Raw genomic sequence first — 20926 nt, 5'->3', positions numbered from 1 at the left:
ACACTGCTGGGTTTTTCAACACTCAAGTTTCCCGTGTGTATCAAAAATGTTCCACCACCCAAACGACATCCAGCCAACTGGACACAACTGTGGGAAGCATTGGAGTCAACATGGGCCAGCATCCCTGTGGAACGCTTTCAACACCTTGTAGAGTCCAGGCCCTGACGAATTGAGGCTGTTCTGAGGGTTAAAGGAGGTGCAACTCAATATTAGGAATGTGTTCCTAATGTTTTGTGCATTCAGTGTATATACAAAACATTTGACTGCACTGGGCCTTTAAGCAATTAACATACCATCATGCTTTGGGTCATGTATAAAAATGCCAAGTTGCCCATTATTTTGGCTATAATGGCTAGAAGCAAAGATATGTGATTTTGAAAGAGGGGTCTGAAAGGTTTAAAGGGTGTGTGTGTCTCAGTCACCAGATCTCAACCCAATTCAACACTTATGGGAGGTTCTGGCGCGGCCCGAGACAGCGTCTTCCACCATCAACAAAACATCAAATTATGGAATGTATTGTGGAAGAATGGTGTCACGTCCTTCCAATAGAGTTCCAGACACTTGTAGAATCTATGCCAAAGTGTATTGCAGCCGTTCTGGAGGCTTGTGGTGGCAAAACTTCCTATTAAGACGCTTTATGTTGGGGTTTCCTTTATTCTGGCAGTTACCTGTAGGTATGTGGTAAAAGTCAAGGTTTAATGTTCAGCATCTTAACCGTAAGTCATCTAGGCCTACATCAATGGATGGGTCCATTCTAAGAGACTCCTCTTTCTATCTTACATACATTGTTCTTGAAGCCTAAAGGGGGAAATAAAATGGTCTGCATCCACAAATCATTCATGTTGCAGTATGTGTCGGACTACCTTTTCCTTCAGTATGAGAGAGTTAAGAGGCAGAGAGTTAGGGAAACGGTTAAGTAAATAGAAGAGCTAATGACATCAGCGTTCCTGAGAGACAACAGCAATAGGCAACTTCTGAAAAGACTATGTCCCAAATGGCACCCTATTCCCTATAGTGCACTACTTTTGACCAGGGCCTATCTGGCTTCATAAAAAGTAATGCACTATATAAGGAATGGGGTGCAATTTGGGACTCACTTTAGGCTAAAGAAAACAGAGGTTCATTTGACACAGCAATCAGAAATATAGACTAATAATATGTGTACAAATACATAATTAGTGACAGTTTGCTATCTCTGTACAGTACACGTCCGTGGCTATTTACATAAACATCACAAATCATGGGGACAAGCCATGTTAATTAATCTGATACTGTATATGTACACAATGGGGTTGCTCTGTTTCAGAGTTCTGTAAAGAAGTTCCAAATTCCTTTGAAATCATTCAAGTTATCTAAATATCATTAGCAAGTTTACACAGGAAACTTGAATAACAAACAAATGCATATAGACTTTTATCCCTTTTCAGCAGAACCCAGTCATGCATAGAGGGACCATATACATAGTGATAATATAATGGATACATAAGAGAGCTTTAACAGGTCAGGTTTACCGTACGCGCTGCATGTATACATGAAAGTCAAATAAAATAATTATATTTAAAAAAGTTACCTTTTTGGTAATGAAGAAAGTCAATGAGTTTATTCAGATATTTAGGATGCATAATTAATGGCACTTTATTCCCTATATATGTGTATGTAGGGAATGAGGTGCCGTTTGGAATGCAGACATTTAGTTTGGCCAATGATTAGCATTGACAGCCTTATAATTGTACTATGCCAACCATTCCCCATCTCAGTTTCAAAGGCTCTGCAGTTCCATAATCATTTCTAGGACCAGTTGTCAACCCTACAGCTACCTATTGAACCTGTCTGTGGGTATCTGTTGTATAAAGCAGGGTTGTATTCATTAGTGAACACCGTAGCAATACTTTTTGCAATGGAAAATGAAAACAAAGCATTTCTTGTTGGAAAAGTTCAGGCATAGTCCCTCCCTATTTGTCAGTTTTCTTCTGTTTGGTTTCTAGTGAATATGACCCAGGCGTTCTTCTGTACAGGTGTGACACAGAGCTGAGGACTGAAGGGGAGAGCAGAACTTGGAGAATCTTATCCATCATCATATACACTAATCTCTCAGTCAGTTAGTTGGCTGATGTGTGCACATGTTTGACAGATAAACGTACAAAGAATATTACAAGATCAATTCCACAAGAGATAAGCACTAACATATAACAATAAGGAATGGATATTTTATGCCAAACGGAAAGGTACAATATCATGTAGGTTTTCTGAGTGCGAGAGACGTCATTGGACCCAGATATCAGTCCGATCCAAGAGGAGATTCACCTGCATGTCACTTCAATCTGCCATTTCGATACAGTCCATCACTCCTCTTCCTCCTTCTCACGTCCGTCTTTCTCACAACTTCCAATCATCCCTTCTTCTCTCCTTACAAACTTGCCACCCTGCCGTGTTAGGAGTGTATCATGTGAGACAGGTTAGAGAGAGAAACCTGATGTGTGTTTGTAGGTGTGTGAGTGAGTGTAATTTGATCTTCCTGTACATGTAGGATGATATCTTTTATAGGTGCATATCAGAATGTCCAGGGTTGTCAGGGTTACTTGTGGCTCCGCTGAAGGTAAAGGGTGGAATCATCAAACAAAGGATTCTTCACCTCCATTTCCCCCGTCTAAAGAGAGAGAGAGAGAGAGTTAGTGGCAACATGCCATGAGATGAGGAAGAACATGTAGTTTATATAACTATGATTAGTAGTATTTAGTCCATTTATTTCCCCCCTCCCCAGATTAAAATTGTTACTTGATAATTCTGTTCTGATTTACATACCCTGTTCATTTTCTGTTGTTAATTGCTCTATTTTCTAATGTAACATTGTGCTTTGGCAATATGTATCAATACGTCATGCCAATAAAGCAAATGCGAGAGAGAGAGCGTGCGAGAGAGTGAGAGGTCTGTAGCCTACTGTGTGTAAAATATAAATGTACAGTTTTTAACTAAAATGTATTCAAACTAGGAGGTAAATATATATTGGATATCAGTCATATCGTTGCCTCTACCATGCCTGCTACTGTCCTGCATGTCTATGCAGTACACTATATGTGCACCAGGTACATCTGTCTCTTACCGGGGCCAGTCCAGGGCACTCGTACACCGTGAAATCCCCATCCTCATTCTCCTCATCTGACGTGGCCCCAGAGTCAGGCACCTTGGGTTCATCCCTGTGTCTGGAGAAGAAGAAAAAATACAGAACAGAACACTGAGTCATGGAGGTATCCAAACATCACACCACAACCCACAATTCACCCTGATATAGACTGACAGGAGGACAGGGGAGGAGAAGGAGAGGCGAGACATGGGCTGTGTCTGGAAACGTTAATAGCTTTCTTCCGCTGTCCTTTTCCCCTCAATTCCTGTTAAAACACATTGGAGCGCCACCAAGTAGCTTTACAAAGGAGGAAACAAGGAATTGACAGCTAGTAACATTTTCAGACAGCCAGGGACAGTGAGGGAAAAAAGTATTTGATCCCCTGCTGATTTTGTACGTTTGCCCACTGACAAAGAAATTATCAGTCTATAATTTTAATGGTAGGTTTATTTGAACAGTGAGATAGAGAATAACAACAACAAAATACAGAAAAATACATCAAAAATGTTATAAATTGATTTGCATTTTAATGAGGGAAATAAGTATTTGACCCCCTCTCAATCAGAAAGATTTCTGGCTCCCAGGTGTCTTTTATACAGGTAACGAGCTGAGATTAGGAGCACACTCTTAAAGGGAGTGCTCCTAATCTCAGTTTGTTACCTGTATAAAAGACACCTGTCCACAGAAGCAATCAATCAATCAGATTCCAAACTCTCCACCATGGCCAAGACCAAAGAGCTCTCCAAGGATGTCAGGGACAAGATTGCTGACCTACACAAGGCTGGAATGGGCTACAAGACCATCGCCAAGCAGCTTGGTGAGAAGGTGACATCAGTTGGTGCGATTATTCGCAAATGGAAGAAACACAAAAGAACTGTCAATCTCCCTCGACCTGGGGCTCCATGCAAGATCTCACCTCGTGGAGTTGCAATGATCATGAGAACTTTGAGGAATCACCCCAGAACTACACGGGAGGATCTTGTCAATGATCTCAAGGCTGCTGGGACCATAGTCACCAAGAAAACAATTGGTAACACACTACGCCGTGAAGGACTGAAATCCTGCAGCGCCCGCAAGGTCCACCTGCTCAAGAAAGCACATATACAGGGCCGTCTGAAGTTTGCCAATGAACATCTGAATGATTCAGAGGAGAACTGGGTGAAAGTGTTGTGGTCAGATGAGACCAAAATCAAGCTCTTTGGCATCAACTCAACTCGCCGTGTTTGGAGGAGGAGGAATGCTGCCTATGACCGCAAGAACACCATCCCCACCGTCAAACACGGAGGTGGAAACATTATGCTTTGGGGGTGTTTTTCTGCTAAGGGGACAGGACAACTTCACCGCATCAAAGGGACGATGGACAGGGCCATGTACCGTCAAATCTTGGGTGAGAACCTCCTTCCCTCAGCCAGTGCATTGAAAATGGGTCGTGGATGGGTATTCCAGCATGACAATGACCCAAAACACACGGCCAAGGCAACAAAGGAGTGGCTCAAGAAGAGGCACATTAAGGTCCTGGAGTGGCCTAGCCAGTCTCCAGACCTTAATCCCATAGAAATTCTGTGGAGGGAGCTGAAGGTTCGAGTTGCCAAACGTCAGCCTCGAAACCTTAATGACTTGGAGAAGATCTGCAAAGAGGAGTGGAACAAAATCTCTCCTGAGATGTGTGCAAACCTGGAAACGTCTGACCTCTGTGATTGCCAACAAGGGTTTTGCCACCAAGTACTGTCACGTTTTGCAGAGGGGTCAAATAATTATTTCCCTCATTAAAATGCAAATCAATTTATAACATTTTTGATATGCGTTTTTCTGGATTTTGTTGTTGTTATTCTGTCTCTCACTGTTCAAATAAACCTACCATTAAAATTATAGACTGATCATGACTTTGTCAGTGGGCAAACGTACAAAATCAGCAGGGGATCAAATACTTTTTTCCCCCACTGTATGTCTGGTTACCAGACAGACGGACAGACTGGAGCTAGAAGGCCAGGGGCATGACTCACTTCTCCAGGGAGAGCATCTGCTGTTTCTGGTGTTGGTAGTGGTACATCTGAGCACTCTGAGCCAGCCTCTTATCCCCAGGCTTCAGGCAGGGCACAAGATTACATTAGAGGGCATGGTACTCCACCAGACAATATCTGTATCCCAGATGGCACCCTACTCCCTACACAGTACATTACTTTTGACCAGACTATATAGGAAACGGGTGCCATTTGGGACTGTTTCAATAGAACATTATTGTACAGAACATTTGATTGTTTCAATGTGATTAGTATGGTATTGTGTTGCCAAATCAAATCAAACTTTATTTAAAGTGCATTTAAAATCGAAACACACTTTACAGTAAAACAATACAATGAAGATAAAAAACAAACAAGAGGCAATAAAATAGATAAATAAAAATACAAACTTAACATGAAAGATAACATAGGATTTTTTTTTCTAAAATAACATTTCTATGATTTCTATTATAACCATGACTTTGTAATGCGATTGTGTGCTGTACTCACCACATTGTTGTCATAGGAATGGGGCCTCATACCCCCATAAGCAGGGTAGTCTACCTTCTGAGCCAGACGCACACCTCTCTGCAACCTGAGATGATACAGGGACATCAGAGTTAGTTCTATGCTATACCCAGCACATTGTACATTGGACATCCAACTGTGATGAATGTGGTTCTATTTTGTAAAATGTTATTTCTTCTTTGTCAGCATTTGTTATAACATGGAATAGATTACAGACTAACTTTTTTCAGTTGATGGCACCAATTCTGACCTGACCTGTGTCCCATATTGTACCTGCATTCCATACAGAACTAGGCTAATGACTAGCCAGCTTTTAAATTACCATGCCCTTGTAGGGCTTGACATTCAGGTAAATTTGCCAGTGGCACACTGGGCCAGTGCCAACTGAAAGCTACTAGCCACAATAAAAAAATACTGCCCCGGTAAAGCAGATGATGCGCGCATCATATAAATGTCATCTTTAAATTTGCGGGCTGAGCAAGTAGCCTATAATGACCTACCCTCCATACACAAATAATGACATTTTAACTTGACAATATCATATTTGCATTGATTGGAGGGAAAAAATTTAACCTTTACGCAATCTCAAAAAGGGTATTATTGTTCGAGATTTTGAACAGTTGTAGGGCCCTATTGAAATTTTCCCTGGTTTCTCCAAGTTCTTTCAGGTTTTCACTTTTGAAATATTTTATTTTAAGTCCAGAACAATGCTTAAACTACACCAGAAGAGATAGTTGTGTTTGGCTAGCGGTGTTTTGTACTGTACAATGTAGCCATGATGTGATGGCAGAGTTCGCTAAAAGTTTTTTGGGGAAGGTCTTTTGAAATGTTCATTCAAACAGCGCATGGTGACTGAATAGCGCCTCGCAAAGTCAATTAAGACTTTGGATCAAACTTTTTGAATACCTGGTTTGCATACCCATTGTTGCATACCGATTGATGTTTGAATAAATATTGATAAAAAAAACAAAAAAAACATTTGTGAACCAAAAACATAACCAGCTAAAAACATTGGTGTCGCACTGCCAAGTCAAAGGGTCGCAAATGTGAGGATTTTGGTCGCAGTTTTGAGCCCTGGATTAAAGTTTAAACCAATATAAATCTAATCTCCCTGAATTTGCTTTGTAATCATTTTACAGATATTGTCATGTAGCCAGTTAAGCCTCAGTTGTTTATTAATACTGAGTCAGTCGAGACTCTAAAACGGTTAAATTGAGTAAATCTCTACTCGTCTATACAACTGAAGTGCATACAATTTACAATCAGCACATTAAACGTACACTAAAACGAAGCAACAACGTGATTACTAGAAACATACCAAACTGTCCGTTCAGAAAACGGTTAAGTCAATGTACTGTAAAGCACCACACAACATGTAACAAACTAAAGTCAACTGGACCAAGATGCAGATGTAGGGAGAATTTTACCTGATCCAACAGACGCCAGCCAAGAGCAAGGCCACAGATCCCATGACCACAAACACACTGGTCACGACTGTAAAGAGGTAAAGAAAGGGTGTTAGGAAAATAGGATGGAAACGGCTGGTAGAGGAAAGGGAAGACATATCTATTAAAGGGTATAGATCAGAAGAGAAGAACAACAGACACTGCCTGGGTTACTTCATGGACTAGGAGAAGTAAGGGGGACAGGAAAGATAGTCCATTCACAAGTTTGTGTGCATCCCAAATTGCACCCTGGGAATATGGTGCCATTTGGGGCAATCGAAACTTCAGTTAAGAGCATAGAGCAGTTAAAGTCAATGCAGCATTCACAAGATAATCAGGATGTGGAAAAACCTCAGATTGGGGAAGAATGGTTCCCCTGTTCAAAATCTCCATGAGAAATGTGTCGATAATACTGGAACGTTCTGGACTCATATATATATACAGAGGAAAGCATTTAGCAAAACATAAAAAGTAATAAGGAAGGTTACATGCCAATAAACACATGATTGTTGGAGGGGTAAGGGATGATCAGGGGCCCTCTACGAACTGCTGGGATGTGGGTGGTGGTGGGCGCTGTCATTGTGGGGGTGGCTGTAGTCGTGTTATTCGGGGCTGTAGTGGTGCTGTGTGTCGCAGGCTGCTCTGTGGTAGGCTGTTGGGTGAGGATCATGGATCTGTCATCCTCCTCGGCTTTGGAAAAATCCTGAGAGAGAGGAGCTAGGAGATACAAAAAGGAGAGAATTCATGGTAATTGATAGCAAGGAAAACTATACTACTAATATAGCAAATTATATGGTAATTCTGGTCACATTATGCTAATACTATGCAATTAAAACATTTGTCAATCGGGCCTCCCGAGTGGTGCAGCGGTCTAAGGCATCACTACAGACCCGGGTTCGATCCCAGGCTGTGTCACAACCGGCCGTGACCTGGGGTCCCATAGGGCGGCACACAATTGGCCCAGCGTCGTCCGGGTTAGGGGAGGGTTTGGCCAGGGGGGCTTTACTTGGCTCATCGCGCTCTAGTGACTCCTTGTGGCGGGCCGGGCACCTGCAGACCATAGGGCTCTGGTCAAAAGTATGGCACTGTAAAGCCAAAGGTTTGTCCTCTCACCTGGATGTTTGACCCCTGACTCCTTCTGTTGGCTGATGATGGTGGACAGGAAGTCTATCTCCTCATCCACTTCAGGGAACGTGGTCACTTTGCCCGCTGAAAGGAGAAAGATGATATCTTGGTCATTGGGTTTCAATGATTACAACGAGAGGAGAGAGGAGAAGACAGAGGTAGATGCAGAGAGATAACAATTCCTCCTCCACCATCTAGGTGATTGCAGGTATGAGTCAGATCTACAGTCACCAATGATGACCTCCTACTCCACCATAGTGCCTATGGGGAATGTTTTCCCACAACAAATCAGTCATCAGATACTGATAACATAGGCTACACTTAATCAACTGCACAAGCGATTGATATCCATACAGAATGACAGGCTACGAAATAATACAGCCACAGAGCCATAGTCACACTACTGTAGAGATCAAGCGTCTATTCGTCCTATAATCGTATTAATAGTAGTGCTGTGGGTCTTTGCTTTATCTTGGCCAGGTCGCAGTTGTAAATGAGAACTTGTTCTCAACTGGCTTACTTGTTTAAATAATGGTGAAATAAATAAATAAGGGTGGCAGATCAGCAGGAAAACCACAATATCAAGCGTCTATTCGTCCTACAATTGTATTAATAGTAGTGCTGTGGGTCAGATCAACAGGAAAACCACAGCACTGCTGACTAAGGGAAATACAGAGTCTTTGGTACTTGACTCCAGATGCATACACTTTAATGGGAAGCTAACATGGCCGCCATATGGAATTACACAGTGTCATCATGTAAATGCATCATATTGCATCTTTACTGACCAAAAATATAAAACGCAACATGCAACAATTTCAAAGATTTTACTGAGTTACAGTTCATTTAAGGAAATCAATCAATTGAAATAAATAAATTAGGCCCTAATCTATGAATTTTCCATGACTGGGTAGGGGTGCAGCCATGGGTGGGCCTGGGAGGGCATAGGCCCACCCATTTGGCAGCCAGGCCCACACACTGGGGAGCCAGGCCCAGCCAATCAGAATGAGTTTTTCCCCACAAAAGGACTTTATTACAGACAGAAATACTACTCAGCACCCCCTCAGACGATCCCGCAGGCGAAGAAGCCGGATGTGGAGGTCCTGGGCTGGCATGGTCTGCAGTTGTGATGCCAGTTGGAAGTACTGCCAAATTCTCTAAAACGACATTGGAGGCGGCTTATGGTAGATAAATTAACACTAAATTCTCTGGCAACAGCTCTGGTGGACATTCCTGCAGTCAGCATTTGCAGGCTCCCTCAAAACTTGAGACATCTGTGGTGTTGTGTGACAAAACTGCACATTTTAGAGTGACCTTTTATTGTCCCCAGCACAAGGTGTACCTGTGTAATCATGCTGTTTAATCAACTTCTTGATATGCCACACCTGTCAGGTGGATGGATTATCTTGGCAAAGGAGAAATGCTCACTAATAGGGATGTAAACAAACTTGTGCTCAGAATTTGAGAGAAACAAGCTTTTTGAGGAATTCCAGTTAAAAAGCACTCGTCCATGCTGCCCTCATGTGGCCAGTGTGGATAAACACATGCACCTACAACAACAAGTGGGTCGACGATCAGTGTAAGGATCCAAATCAAATCATTGCGCAAACACAAACTGCAGCCTTGTACAAGCATTAAATATCTTTGTGTTTGCAGAATCGACATGCTGCATGTTGCTTACATTGGATTGGTGTGCGATTCATCAAAGGGTTACTATATCAACAGTAATTAATGATGCTGGTTTCACAGGTGAGGTGAGAGCAGTGAGGTGATAAACTGCATAGCAGCACAGTGCTGTAAGTGTTAGAATGTGTGTGTGTGTGTGTGTGGGGGGGGATCATGCAAGGTATGTTTGCTTTAGAGTGTGTGGACGTAATGTAGCTCCGTTTTCCACGGAGACAGACAGCTTTTTGGTGCAGTGTGTGGTACTGTTGTGTGTGTATGTATGAGACTGAGTAAGCCAGTGATACGGTATGGTGCTGGCTGGGTCAAAGAGAGAGAATATCTGTGTGGGTGGGTGTCTTTGAGAGAGTGAATGCGAGGTGCTTTCGTGCATATGTGTGTGTGTGTGGGAGAGTGGTGCAGTGTGTGTATGTGAGAGAGAGTGTGTGTGTGCACGCATGCTTGTATTTGTGTGTAAGAGAGAGTCTGTACAGCACATATTAGTGAGAGTGGGGGAATGTGTCGCAGTGTGTGGGTGGATAGGTCAGCGTCTCTGCCATGCAGAGGTGCTCTGAGCGTGTGGGTGGAGGGCAGAAGAGGTAGGGAGAGAACGAGAGAGAGAGAGAGAGAGAGAGAGAGAGAGGGAGCGAGAGAGAGAGAAGTAGAGAAAGAGGGAGGGAGATGAGAGCGAAATCATGAATGAAAACCATAACCAGGGCAACAGACAGAGGAGCCAAGAAAGGGAGGGGAGAGGAGAGAAGAGGGAGGGGAGGAGGGGGAGGAGAGGAGGAGGAGGGGGTCAGAGTCAGACTAAATACGTGGTTCAGAGATGAAGAACCGTAAAGGAACATAAGCCGCCTCCAACGTTGTTTTAGAGAATTTGGCAGTACGTCCAACCGGCCTCACAACCGCAGACCACGTGTGATGACGTGCAGCAGCTTGCATGGATTTGTAGTCTTGGATGATGTCTACTTTGATGCTAATTAGCATTTTTTAATCAGAGTAAAGAGTCGAATATATTGATAAAATCCACCTTGTCCGAGAGAGATTTACATGGATATCAAAATGTCACACCAGGGTAAGGCTACACGAAACACAGCCCTTATTTGAAGTGTTTCTAAAATCTACAATGGATAAAATGAATGGTGGAAAAACAACTGGAACCATTTCAATGTTTGACTGCTAGGTTTTATGGGTATTATGACGCGTCCAATATGGGGCTCAATAGTCCCATATAGTAGCCGACTAAACTCAACACGATTTACGATGGAGTTGAGCAGCAGCTGGTGTGAGCAGACTGGTGCTCCGACGTCACAAAAATATTTTTGTAACAAACTGATTTCAGCACCCAAAGAATAGTCTGCAATTACACAGAACAACGTTGTTTATTGTTTTTTTTAATAAAAAAAAAACAATTTTATGTGACGTCGGAGCTCCAGTCAGTCCACACTAGTCGCCGCTCAACTCCAATGCAAATCGTTGAGTTTAGAATCGGCTACATGTATAGTTGAACCATGATAAATCTGGTTTCTTTTTCTATTCACACAGTAAGACAAAAGGCCTCACTGCTTGTCTCCTGTCCTGTCATATGAAATGAGTAAATGTCATTAAGTATTGAATTGAAAACCACAGAGCCCTTTTTCAGTCTGGCTCCCTTCTAGCTGTGGTCGATGGCATATGGGTCTTAATGACGCAAGCCAGTGATGCATATATTATTGATCTATTCCATATTGATAGCAGGACACAATATATTTGAGACAGAGAAAATGTTGCACCTGAAACCAATGCAAATTAGTCATCTCCAGATGCAATTTCCAGTAATCTGGTGGCCACAGTTAAAGTGGCAATCTGGGATTTAAACAACAGTTAATAGTGCACAACATAGGGAATAGGGTGTGTTTGGGAGGCACACAGGACACAGTGGCAACAGAAATATGAGTCATACTGCAGCTCAACGCTCTAATAATATTTTGTCACATTTCCTCAAAATGTTCTCTGTTTGTCGAGTGGGTGGTTGGGGCTGGGTAAAGACCAATCTCTTGTTTGAACATGTTGTCTCTGCTAATATTGCCTTGTTTTGGGGGAAATGACCTGAAATAGGTAACTGTTTGCCCTATGTGTCTAGCAGCCATTGTCTACTGGAAATAGTCTGCTGCTTGCCCTATGTGCTTAGTGGCCATGGTCTCAAGTGTATTACATAGAATTGTTCCAGGTGTTTTGTAAGTGAGCGAGCTATACTGCAGGGCAGGGTTCCCCAACTGGCAGCCTGCGTGCGGTGGTTTAATTTGGCCCCCCAAGTTTTCTGATTAACAGAAAAATGTATATATACACTGAACAAAAATATTACTGCAACATGTAAAGTGTTGGTCCCATGTTTCATGGGCTGAAATAAAAGATCCCAGAAATCTTCCATACACACAAAAAGATTATCTCAAATTTTGTGCACAATTTTGTTTACATCCCTGTTAGTGAGCATTTCTCCTTTGCAAAGATAATACATTCACCCTACCATAAGCTGCCTCCAATTTCGTTTTAGAGAATTTGGCAGTCCCTCCAACCGGCCTCACAACCGCAGATCACGTTCAACCACGCCAGCCCAGGACCTCCACATCCGGCTTCCTCACCTGCGGATCGTCTGAGACCAGCCACCCGGACAGCTGATGAAACGGAGGAGTATTTCTGTCTGTAATAAAGCCCTTTTGTGGGTTGGCTCCCCAGTGGGTGGGCCTGTCTCCCAAGTGGGTGGGCCTGTGCCCTCCCAGGCCCACCCATGTCTGTGCCCCTGCCCAGTCATGTGAAATCCACAGATTAGGGCCTAATGGATTTATTTCATATGACTGATTTCCTTATATGAACTGTAACTCAGTAAAATTCTTGAAATTGTTGTTGCGTTGAGTGAGAAAGTGAGTGGGAGAGAGAGGATATGCCATGACCTTGGTGTGGCATAGGGATCAGCATTAAAACAAGCCAGAGCTTCAGCCACCCACAGATCAAATGAAGAGCATGCTGGGAACCTAACGTTAGAGATTCTATTTCTATGGTTATCACCTGCCGTGCTCCACACCTGCTGCACTCCTCCACACTGCATTATTATCATCACCTCCTGCTGTGGTCATGCAATGTGAGAGAGATAGAGGGAAGAAAAGAGAAAGAAGAGCTAGGGGACAGAAAGCGTGGAAGAGATAAAAAGTGGTTTGCGTGAGATGCATTCTTAGCCATTAAATTCAGTCATGTGCCTGCGGTCCATGTGTCTGAAGAGAAATAATGGCCATTAGGAAAATGGATCCCATTTAAATGCGAATTGACTGTGTGTATACCTGCAAATCCAGGGGTACGTCTCAACTGGTATCCTTATTCACTATATAGTGTACTACTTTTGAACAGAAGCCGGGCTATTTAGGAAGCAACCCAGGATGACAGATACTCAAAGTCTAAATGGGTAGCATGATCTATATCACAACCAACATCCTTGTTAACAGGGACATCCATACGAGTGACCTATCGTTTCCAGCAGGGCAATCTATTGCTCACAATATCAGTGTGCTCAGTGTGTATGGAGTGGCAAGAATATCAATGGGATGAGCTCGCTCAGAAGGAGAGGAGGAGGAGGATAGAGTGTGTGAAGTACAGCAAGAGGAAAAGAGGAAAGAGTATTGATGTACTATAAACTGTCAGAAGAAAAGGAGGATAGAGTGAGTGATAGACAGGAAGAGAGGTAATGTGGAGAAGGAAGGGGAAAGAAGAGGGGTTCTTCTCTAACCCTCTGCTTCGTGATTTACAATGTTTACCATCAGCTCTTCTAGAGCCAGTCAGCGGATGCGTCCCAAATGGCACTCTTGCGTTAAAAGTAGCACGCTCTATAGGGATTAGGGTGCCATTTGGGATGCATTTTCAGTCAGTGGATCAGGGAAAACCTGCTTGGCAGACAGTCCACTCTTTAAATCTTTGTGCTGAGGGATACTCGGTTAGACTGTTGTGATGAGGCTGTGTGAATTAATTCCTTTCCTTCTTTATGTAGGGCTTTCCTGGTGCCCCCCTCCAGTGTCTGTCTGGCCTATGACTACATCTATGATATATCTTTAGGGGTTTGTATCGGTACCACTTTATGAAAGTCATCCATTCTCATTTTGAACCATTATGAATCATTTCCTATTGCTCTGGCTCTCTCTCCATTGGAACAACTGACCATTTTCCTGAGCTATCAGCTCGGTCCCCTGATGATGCACCTCCTACGCCGCTTCATTAACACTTGTTAAAGTCTGAGGCAGTGGGGGACTTGAGGGGAGACACACTGCTATTATCCATTAAAAGTGAGCAATGTTAACCTCTTCTTTACATTAAACTAGTCTCTTGTGAGATAGGACAGATAATGTGGAACAATTCTTGCTGTGCCCTCGTTTTGTGTCACTGGTTATTTGGATGAATCTTGTGGGGGTACACCCAATGTTCCCTCAAAAATTGTTTGGCGCTGAGCAAATTTGAGGTCTACTAAGCGCAAACATGAACATTGTGAAAATTCTGTGCAACTTCCGGCGCTCGTTTACTGTGAACACTGCAGCTGTACCCGCTTGAAGTTACAGTTCTAACAGTGGTCAAGTAGACTGCTGTGGCTATTTGATCATAATGTAGGCCTATCAGAGTGGCCTATCAGAGAGGAGAAAATGGAGGAAATCCATCCCATAACATTTTAACATGGAAATAGCTATTCTATCATTCAGCCTACAGTGGCAGCCAATGTGTGGTGTCCAATGTAGGCATACATTCGATTAGACTATTGAAAAAAACATGCAGGGCTTGACATTAACCCGTTTATCCACTTGTCCTTCAGACAAGGTGGTGACTGAAAATGTGTTGTTTGATGAAAGAAACCACTTTACAAAAAATGTAATGCATCATTATTCCCATACCATTATTACAGAGAATCAGACAAATTATTCTACCCTCTGCCTATTGGCTACTTAGCTTATTCAAACCTGTCTCAAAATACAACACCGCCCCTTTAGAGACATAAAAAAGCTTTTTACCTGACTCACTTTTCAAAGATGACTAGAAATGCACATGATTTAGGCTCTTGTATGAAGCAATCACTCCCCCATTGCTGACTACAAATTATCTATAACTGGGCTAATAACTCACTAACTAGCAAAGGATATGAAAAAAAGTGCACAAGTGGCTACATGTAACTCTCACTGATCTCAAAACACGCGCATCTACTCATGACCGCTCATGCTGTAAACACAGTCCAGTTCAAAGTGAATGGCACAGATCCATATATGGCAATGGTCTATTTGCATATAGGCCTACTGCAACGCTGATTGGTTATGGCACACCGGTCTGTGTAGAGTACAGGCCTGAGTCATACCTTTCAATTCAATAGAATCCTACTCCGATGCGTTATGCTTACAACAAAATCTCTTGCATAGTTAGTTAGGCATACTAAGGGTGTTTTTCAATATGCATAATACCGTGCTCCACACTTTGCTACGAGTGCATTCTCCGACGACATTCTCTTGAGTACGCTCTTGTGAGAATGAGAGTGTGGAGAATGCATAAAACATTACATTTGAGAAGCACTCGCACTCCACCTACTGTGTTACCTCACGCTTCACCTCCCAATTCACTGAACCTTCTTTCAGCCAGGACAATGGCAACAATAGACAAAACAAGATATACACAAAGCAAACATTTTACTTCATAATTATCAGCTAGATATTTGAATCGTAATAATCTAGCTACACAGGCAAAAATGACCTAAAACTAAATGTTATGCAAGGTAGATGTACATTTTTTGTGGGTAGCTACCAATTCTTCATGGCTACCTAGAAAGTTAGCCCTATTGACTTACTATGGACTTACCCATTCACTGACCCGTCTTCCAGCCAGGACAATGGTTATAGAGACAAAATAATATATACAGTACACCAAGCAACCATTTCACTTCATAACTATTAGCTAGCTACAGTTGAAGTTGGAAATTGACATACACCTTAGCCAAATACATTTAAACTCAGTTTTTCACAATTCCTGACATGTAATCCAAGTAACAATTCCCTGTCTTAGGTCAGTTAGGATCACCACTTTATTTTAAAGAATGTGAAATATCACAATAATAGTAGATCATTATTTATTTCAGCTTTTACTTCATTTCATCACATTCCAGTGGGTCAGAAGTTGACATACACTCAATTAGTATTTGGTAGCATTGCCTTTAAATTGTTTAACTTGGGTCAAACGTTTCGGGTAGCCTTCCACAAGCTTCCCACAATAAGTTGGGTGAATTTTGGCCCATTCCTCCTGACAGAGCTGGTGTACCTCAAGAACAGAGCAGATCTCCTCAAGAGCAGTGATGTTTTGGGGCTGTCGCTGGGCAACACGGACTTTCAACTCCCTCCAAAGATTTTCTATGGGGTTGAGATCTGGAGACTGGCTAGGCCACTCTAGGACGTTGAAATGCTTCTTACGAAGCCACTCCTTCGTTGCCCGGGCGGTGTGTTTGGGATCATTGTCATGCTGAAAGACCCAGCCACATTTCATCTTCAATGCCCTTGCTGATGGAAGGAGGTTTTCACTCAAAATCTCACGATACATGGCCCCATTCATTCTTTCCTTTACACGGATCAGTCGTCCTGGTCCCTTTGCAGAAAAACAGCCCCAAAGCATGATGTTTCCACCCCATGCTTCACAGTAGGTATGGTGTTCTTTGGATGCAACTCAGCATTCTTTGTCCTCCAAACACGACGAGTTGAGTTTTTACCAAAAAGTTATATTTTGGTTTCATCTGACCATATGACATTCTCCCAATCCTCTTCTGGATCATCCAAATGGACTCTAGCAAACTTCAGACGGGTCTGGACATGTACTGGCTTAAGCAGGGGGACACGTCTAGCACTGCAGGATTTGAGTCCCTGGCGGCGTAGTGTGTTACTGATGGTAGGCTTTGTTACTTTGGTCCCAGCTCTCTGCAGGTCATTCACTAGGTCCCCCCGTGTGGTTCTGGGATTTTTGCTCACCGTTCTTGTGATCATTTTGACCCCACGGGGTGAGATCCTGCGTGGAGCCCCAGATCGAGGGAGATTATCAGTGGTCTTGTATGTCTTCCATTTCCTAATAATTGCTCCCACAGTTGATTTCTTCAAACCAAGCTGCTTACCTATTACAGATTCAGTCTTCCCAGCCTGGTGCAGGTCTACAATTTTGTTTCTGGTGTCCTTTGACAGCTCTTTGGTCTTGGCCATAGTGGAGTTTGGAGTGTGACTGTTTGAGGTTGTGGACAGGTGTCTTTTATACTGATAACAAGTTCAAACAGGTGCCATTAATACAGGTAACGAGTGGAGGACAGAGGAGCCTCTTAAAGAAGAAGTTACAGCTCTGTGAGAGCCAGAAATCTTGCTTGTTTGTAGGTGACCAAATACTTATTTTCCACCATAATTTGCAAATAAATTCATTAAAAATCCTACAATGTGATTTTCTGGATTTTTTGTCCTCAATTTGTCTGTAATAGTTGACGTGTACCTATGATGAAAATTACAGGCCTCTCTCATCTTTTTAAGTGGGAGAACTTGCACAATTGGTGACTGACTAAATACTTTTTTCCCCCACTGTATATTTTTGTTTCATCAGACCAGAGGACCTTTCTCCAAAAAGTACGATCTTTGTCCCCATGTGCAGTTGCAAACCGTAGTCTGGCTTTTTTAATGGCGGTTTTAGCCACAACTTTGGAAGTATGCTTGGGGTCATTGTCCATTTTGAAGACCCATTTGCGACCAAGCTTTAACTTCCTGACTGATGTCTTGAGATGTTGCTTCAATATATCCACATCATTTTCCTTCCTCATGATGCCATCTATTTTGTGAAGTGCACCAGTCCCTCCTGCAGCAAACCACCCCCACAGCATGATGCTGCCACCCCCGTGCTTCACGTTTGTGATGGTGTTCTTCGGCTTGCAAGACCCCCCTTTTTCCTCCAAACATAACAATGGTTATTATCGCCCAACAGTTCTATTTGTGTTTCATCAGACCAGAGGACATTTCTCCAAAAAGTATGATCTTTGTGCAGTTGCAAACTGTAGTCTGGCTTTTTTATGGCGGTTTTGGAGCAGTTGCTTCTTCCTTGCTGAGCGGCCTTTCAGGTTATGTCGATATAGGACTCATTTTACTGTGGATATAGATACTTTTGTACCTGTTTCCTCCAGCATCTGCACAAGGTCCTTTGCTGTTGTTCTGGGATTTATTTGCACTTTTAGACACCAAAGTACGTTCATCTCTAGGAGACAGAACGCGTCTCCTTCCTGAGCAGTATGACGGCTGCGTGGTCCCATGGTGTTTATACTTACATACTATTGTTTGTACAGATGAACGTGGTACCTTCAGGCGTTTGGAAATTGCTCCAAAGATGAACTAGACTTGTGGAGGTCTACAATTTTGTTTCTGAGGTCTTGGCTGATTTCTTTTGATTTTCCCATGATGTCAAGCAAAGAGGCACTGAGTTTGAAGGTTGGCCTTGAAATACATCCACAGGTACACCTCCAATTTACTGAAATGATGTCAATTAGCCTATCAGAAGCTTCTAAAGCCATGACATCATTTTCTGGAATTTTCCAAGCTGTTTAAATGCACAGTCAACTTAATGTATGTAAACTTCTGATCCACTGGAATTGTGATACAGTGAATTATAAGTGAAATAATCTGTTTGTAAACAATTGTTGGAAAAATTACTTGTGTCATGCACAAAGTAGACTTGCCAAAACTATAGTTTGTTAACAAGAAATTTGTGGAGTGGTTGAAAAATGAGTTTTAATGGCTCCAACCTAAGTGTATGTAAACTTCCGACATCAACTGTATTTATTAACGTATCAAACATTTCATTCCGATGGCGGAATGTTTTTTCTCTCGCTTCAGCTTAAATAACAGCCACCATTGATTTAAAAGAAATGTTACATCATTTTGTACGTGGTTGCATTTTTTATTTCTTTGCATAATTTCCGTTGAAGCTTGCATTGATCCATGCTTTAAAATATGTACAAACAGAGTATGCATTCGAAAAGTGCCCTCCATCCTCCATTTTGCATACTTGGACATACTCCGACCATCCCATGCTCCAATTTGCGTGCTCGGAGCATAGTAGTATGCTTTTTAAGAAACACCATAAGTCTTGCATTGTTCGTTTTGTTTCGGTATGTTGCATTGAAAATGACTAATATTGAGTTGATTCGATCACAATTCCCACAGTAAAGGGAAACGTTGAGAGTGTTAACTAAGGGGGAAAACTCTAGAAAGTTGAGTGAAGTTCAATCTCGTGTTTCTCTGCACAGGCAGATATTTCTTCTGCGCGGCAGTCCTGGGAGAGCAACTTAGAGGGAACATTGGGTACACCTACACTCAGCATCTTTAGAATTTCAGAAGGAGAGGGGATATTTGGCCCAAAGGCTTGGTCAAGGCTTGCTACGAGAGGTGTTTTGTGGCTTTGGCTACTGTTCCTACACTAGCAGTGAAACAGCAATGCATTGGCATTAGTAGGGATAAGTGAACATACCAAAATGGGGGGCGTGAGTGTGTCTCCTTTTCACTATGCATCTGCCATGTGAGTTCTCTACCAGCGGGTTGAGGCAGGGGCCGCAGTGGGAGCTGCCTGGCTGGCAGAAATGACGCCCTGCTCGGGCACAGTCCAAGCTCCGCGGGCATACTGAAGAAGACCCTGTGGAGATAGACACAGAGTAACATTAGTATTCACATCCATTTGGATTTGAACTCCAGTGCACCTCAGCTAACACTGAATTGGACACACACTAGAGAACTAACCATATAAATAGAATGAACTAACATTATGCACAGAGGCATCTCATAAGACTTATAGCCTAGCTATTATCAGGATGCCTAAGGTGACAACAGAAGAGTTAGTGAGAAAGAGAGAAAATAGAGAAAGGAAAAAAATATCATAATTACTGGCGCCTGACTGTACATCATCTAATATAATACGCCTCCAGGCCAGCCCTACCACGCACTGAGCTACAGCTAATCAGAATAGATATGCATCCCAAATGGCACCCTATTCCCTGTGTAGTGCACTACTGTTGACCAGAGCCCTGGTCACAATAAGTGCAGTACATAGGGAATAGGGTGCCATTTGAGTCACAGCTCTAGTTTTAGCTGAGGATATACCTAGACCGACATCTACTTCACTACCCCTCATGAAAATTAGCCATTTCAATTCCTCACTGTACCAAGTCTCATCACTATGGTTGAGTCATAGAAACTAACCTCCTCTGAAGTCTCAGGGCAAAGTCTTTAGTTTGTAGGGTTTGTTATCTGAAGGTCAGAAATGATGATGCAGGTTGAGGCTACCATGGAGGAGGTTGAAACCCTTCACTCTGATGTGAACAGATGAAGCCAGGAAGGAAGCCTAAACTACAGTATTTCTTGGCCGGTATTTTATGTTGTTTTGGGGCCATGGTAATGTGGCCTCTGTCACCAGCTGTCCGGTGTGATGGCTGTGTGCAGTGCAGTGGGATGGAGGTGGACAGGCTTTCTGGGCTGGGGGACTATATGGCCCAGCAGGTGGGTGCCAGGATAAGGGAAATGACAGGGTGGGTGACGGACCCTGGTCAGAAGTAGTGCATTACATAGGCCAGGGAATAGCCATTTGGGATGCAGCCTTAGTCTTTGTGTGTGTGAGAGGTCTCGGCTGGGCTCGACTTAGCAAGGCTGTTAGAGGATTCATACAACCAGCCATATGTTTGTTTGGTCTCTGCCTGCCAATGCTCTGTAAGCATTCAATAGGCTGAGGGGAAGCAAATCATTAAAAGTAAACCTATCAATATTACCCCCCCCCCCCCACACAAGAAGAACTCAGCCAACCACTGAAACTCTAGGCTGCTGTGGTTGCCATAACGACTGCCATGGCAACAGACAGCGTGACATCATCAGGTGTGAGTCACACTGTGAATGCAGAATCAGAGGATGGAGAGAAAGGGTGGGGGAGAAGGTGCGGGTCCCGGCGAGACCGGAGGTATCAAAAGAGATGAGCTAGCTAAGATTAAGACAAACGAT

At 42.9% G+C, this 20926-nt stretch overlaps 1 protein-coding gene across 1 annotated transcript in view; it reads right to left on the bottom strand.

Moving 5' to 3' along the window:
- Positions 1-270: 270 nt before the first annotated feature.
- LOC121585193 (neural proliferation differentiation and control protein 1) overlaps positions 271-20926 on the bottom strand; it is a 43719-nt gene continuing 23063 nt past the window's right edge. The window contains exons 2-9 of the mRNA XM_041901615.2: positions 19413-19574; positions 8208-8303; positions 7587-7811; positions 7077-7143; positions 5632-5716; positions 5125-5204; positions 3101-3200; positions 271-2647 (exon numbers count right to left, since the gene is read on the bottom strand). Of these exons, the coding sequence (XP_041757549.1) occupies positions 2576-2647; positions 3101-3200; positions 5125-5204; positions 5632-5716; positions 7077-7143; positions 7587-7811; positions 8208-8303; positions 19413-19574 (887 nt within the window). The 3' untranslated portion in view covers positions 271-2575. The remainder of the gene's footprint in view (positions 2648-3100; positions 3201-5124; positions 5205-5631; positions 5717-7076; positions 7144-7586; positions 7812-8207; positions 8304-19412; positions 19575-20926) is intronic.

The sequence above is a fragment of the Coregonus clupeaformis genome, chromosome 16 (assembly GCF_020615455.1).
Source record: "Coregonus clupeaformis isolate EN_2021a chromosome 16, ASM2061545v1, whole genome shotgun sequence".
Classification (NCBI taxonomy): Eukaryota; Metazoa; Chordata; class Actinopteri; order Salmoniformes; family Salmonidae; genus Coregonus; species Coregonus clupeaformis.
The sequence above is the reverse complement of the archived record's forward strand: the minus strand, read 5'-3'. Positions and strand labels throughout refer to the sequence as shown.